This window comes from Eurypyga helias, unplaced genomic scaffold (genome assembly GCF_000690775.1).
Source record: "Eurypyga helias isolate BGI_N326 unplaced genomic scaffold, ASM69077v1 scaffold11598, whole genome shotgun sequence".
NCBI classification, from domain to species: Eukaryota; Metazoa; Chordata; class Aves; order Eurypygiformes; family Eurypygidae; genus Eurypyga; species Eurypyga helias.
This window is the reverse complement of record NW_010267577.1, coordinates 1-2,868: the sequence shown is the minus strand read 5'-3', so window position 1 is coordinate 2,868 and position 2,868 is coordinate 1. Positions and strand designations below refer to the sequence as shown.

General features: G+C 48.6%; 1 protein-coding gene across 1 annotated transcript; it reads right to left on the bottom strand.

Moving 5' to 3' along the window:
- Positions 1-1,074: 1,074 nt before the first annotated feature.
- Positions 1,075-2,519, bottom strand: LOC104513963 (fibronectin type-III domain-containing protein 3A-like). The gene is made up of 2 exons (XM_010157474.1): positions 2,402-2,519; positions 1,075-1,640 (listed from the first exon to the last, which is right to left on the bottom strand). Exons 1-2 carry the CDS (start codon positions 2,459-2,461, stop codon positions 1,323-1,325), a joined length of 378 nt encoding a protein of 125 aa, XP_010155776.1. The 5' UTR covers positions 2,462-2,519; the 3' UTR covers positions 1,075-1,322.
- Between the last annotated feature and the right edge of the window lie 349 nt (positions 2,520-2,868).

Genomic DNA, 2,868 nt, shown 5'->3' with positions numbered 1-2,868 from the left:
TGGCGGATTCCGAGTGCTGTCAGGAAGACCCGTTCTGAAACGCGGTCGAAATCTGCGAGTTCCAGCTTTCACAACGCTTGACAGCAAGACGACGGCCGCCAGGCTCCTCCGCAGATACTCGCCAGCAGATTTAACAGGAACAGTCATATGTAGTGCACAGTGCCCACCAAAAAACATCCCCCCCAGACAAACAGGACAAGTTTCAGAAAAGTTCATAGCAGGCTGAACATTCCCATCTAGAAAACAACGGAATGTGAAGCTGCTACCGCTGGGATAGCAAGTCGTTTAAAACATTGTATAAATGTTATCTAAAAAGAGTTCTCTCGGGTACAATTTGATAACTCGGGTGAAGTTAGAAGGGCATCCAAAAGCAGTTTGAACTTTTTAGGTTAATAATAGTACAAAAAACATTTGCTCAGTTTGAGCCAAATAGTGTAACATTTATCATAAATGCACTCTTTCTCCTTAAAGACAATACCTGTGCTTTTCTGAAACCGCTGTGAGGATTTCATCGGAAGCACAGGAAATTACTTTTCTCTCAGGCACTGAGAGTGAAATGTGGATTGGGCCGACAGCTGCTCACCACCAGCAGAAGCGCTTCGTTCGGAAACGTTCGGTACAGAAGGTTCTGCGCCGTCCCACACGGACCCCCTTTGCTCTACGCTCCCTACGTCCCGCTCGCCTTGCCACCAGCGCCGCCTCTCAAATTCTAAAAACGCTGGCACCCTCTACTTCTTAACGCTTGAAATGATTATTACTGGATCCGAAATAGTAAAAATAACTGTAAAGTAGCGATATCACTAAGTCAAAGTCAATATTCTGCTTCCCTTCTACAGGATATTAAATGTGGTATGCTCTAGCAACGTTCTGCAACGCAGTACTGCTCTAAGCTGAAGCGTTTGTGCCGCTGTATTTCACGTACACCGAACTACAACAAATACCTGATTAAACACTGCGGATCGACTACCACTGCGCTAGCCGTACTGGAAAAGGACTCGTTCTAGCCGTGCCCTCTCTCTCTCGCTGGGCAAAGGGCCCCGCTCTGAATAGCGTGCACGCACCCCGCGCGCACGGTAAGGCAGTTGTTGCGCTGTTTCATCAACAGCTAACCCTGATTACGAGAGGACCCAGGATTACCCTTTCTACAAGAAATCTGTGTTCAGTATTTGGAAAGGATCTGCCAACCCAGCCTCACTGTTAGCCAGCAGCAAAGGTGGAAACGCACGTAACTCTACGTTTCCAGCTAGGAGTTTAATTAGAACTAACCATAAATACCCGAAATAGCTTCTGTACAAAAAGCTGAGTACTGGATAGGCTCTCGTCTACTTGATTACAAAGTACTGAATAACAACAGCAAATAAGATGGCAACCACCGCAAATCCGCAGAGCAGAACGATGGCGATGAAGCGCTCCTCCCGTAACGTCTTCTTAGTCTCCGCCAACTCCGTCGTCAAATCGGCACACGGTGGGACCGGCTCTTGTTTCTGAGATGAGAACGCTGTGCTGGGGCTGTACGGTCCATACAGTTCCTGCGATCCGGTGGAGTCTTGGGACTGACGGCCAGCGCAGACTCTGACCCGGTATTCACAGTTTGTCTGCAAGCCTGTGAGACGGAAGGAAGTCTCTGGTCCCTTGTATACCTAGTCAGAAGAGAGAGAGAGAAGCACTTTACGTGGGATCCCTCTTACAAACACCACACGCTACTCCCCGTTCGGCTTCGCAGCGCTGGGCACCACCCCGCTTCGTTCTCTTCAAGCCAACTTAATAAACCCTCGGCTTTTACTTACGAAGAATTCATGATCCGTCTTCTTGTGACTAACCCAAAGCTTCCTGCTGTGCCCCACGCCGACAGACCTGGACTGTGGCGCTCGGAAAAACCCCACAATACACCCAAACGGCTCTGCACGCTGTTGTTCCATGTAGCTCCCCCCAAGTGCCGTCTACAACTAACACAGGCAGCGATGCCACAGGCCGCAGAATTCAGAAGAGCCCCGGGAAACGCTGGGAGAAGAGGATCAACCAGCGTTAACCCACTTCTGAAGAAGTAACTCTCCCGCTCGTCTTCACCGTTGTTGGCTTTTACAGTACAAGGAGAAGGTCAGCAGGGAAAGGAAACTTTGTGATCTTGGATCTGGGGAACCTGCGATGCCGCGAAGGGGCAGAAGGGCAGGACCCCACACTGGAGGCTGCCCTCACAAACTTCATCTCGCTGAGGGGAATTGAGACCTGAACGAAGCACCTCGGGAGTCGGGACTGTGAACAGAGTCCCCCGCCAAAACGAAGAGTATCCCTGCCGCTACCATCACCACACAGAATCTGAACCCTCAGAGACAGACACCTCAGTTACAGCAATTCTTCAGAGGAGAAAACCCTCAAGTTCGTTACGTTAAAGAAAAGGTACCTGATCAAACTCTCTCCCAGCAGCGAGCTGAAGGATGTAAACAATGGAATCTCCTTTCATCGGCTGTAAAGGTTCCCAGGTGATTTCATAAGTGTTTTCTTCCAGCTGATTTGCTTTGGGTGCTAGAAAACAAGTGATTTGTTGGCATTTTAGAAAAAGAGAACAATGGTCTTGACAAATGTTCTTGTTTTTTCAACCAGAAGGGCCAAAATCACCAACTGTTACAGTGATGCATTTTCCCAGTTACGGTACGACATGGGCACCGGTTTCTGTGACCATGAGGAAGATTCTCCCGCTCTGGCTTAAGGCATTTGCTTTGTTTTCCATTTAAAATGTTTCAGCTCTAATGCAAGTGACTGGGCAGTGTGAATCTGAAAGTGTGAGGTTTGTCCAACATGTGTTAATGATGTAGAGGTTCAGGTAACTCAGCAACTCAGATTTGTTCCAGTCTGTCGTGGTTTAACTCC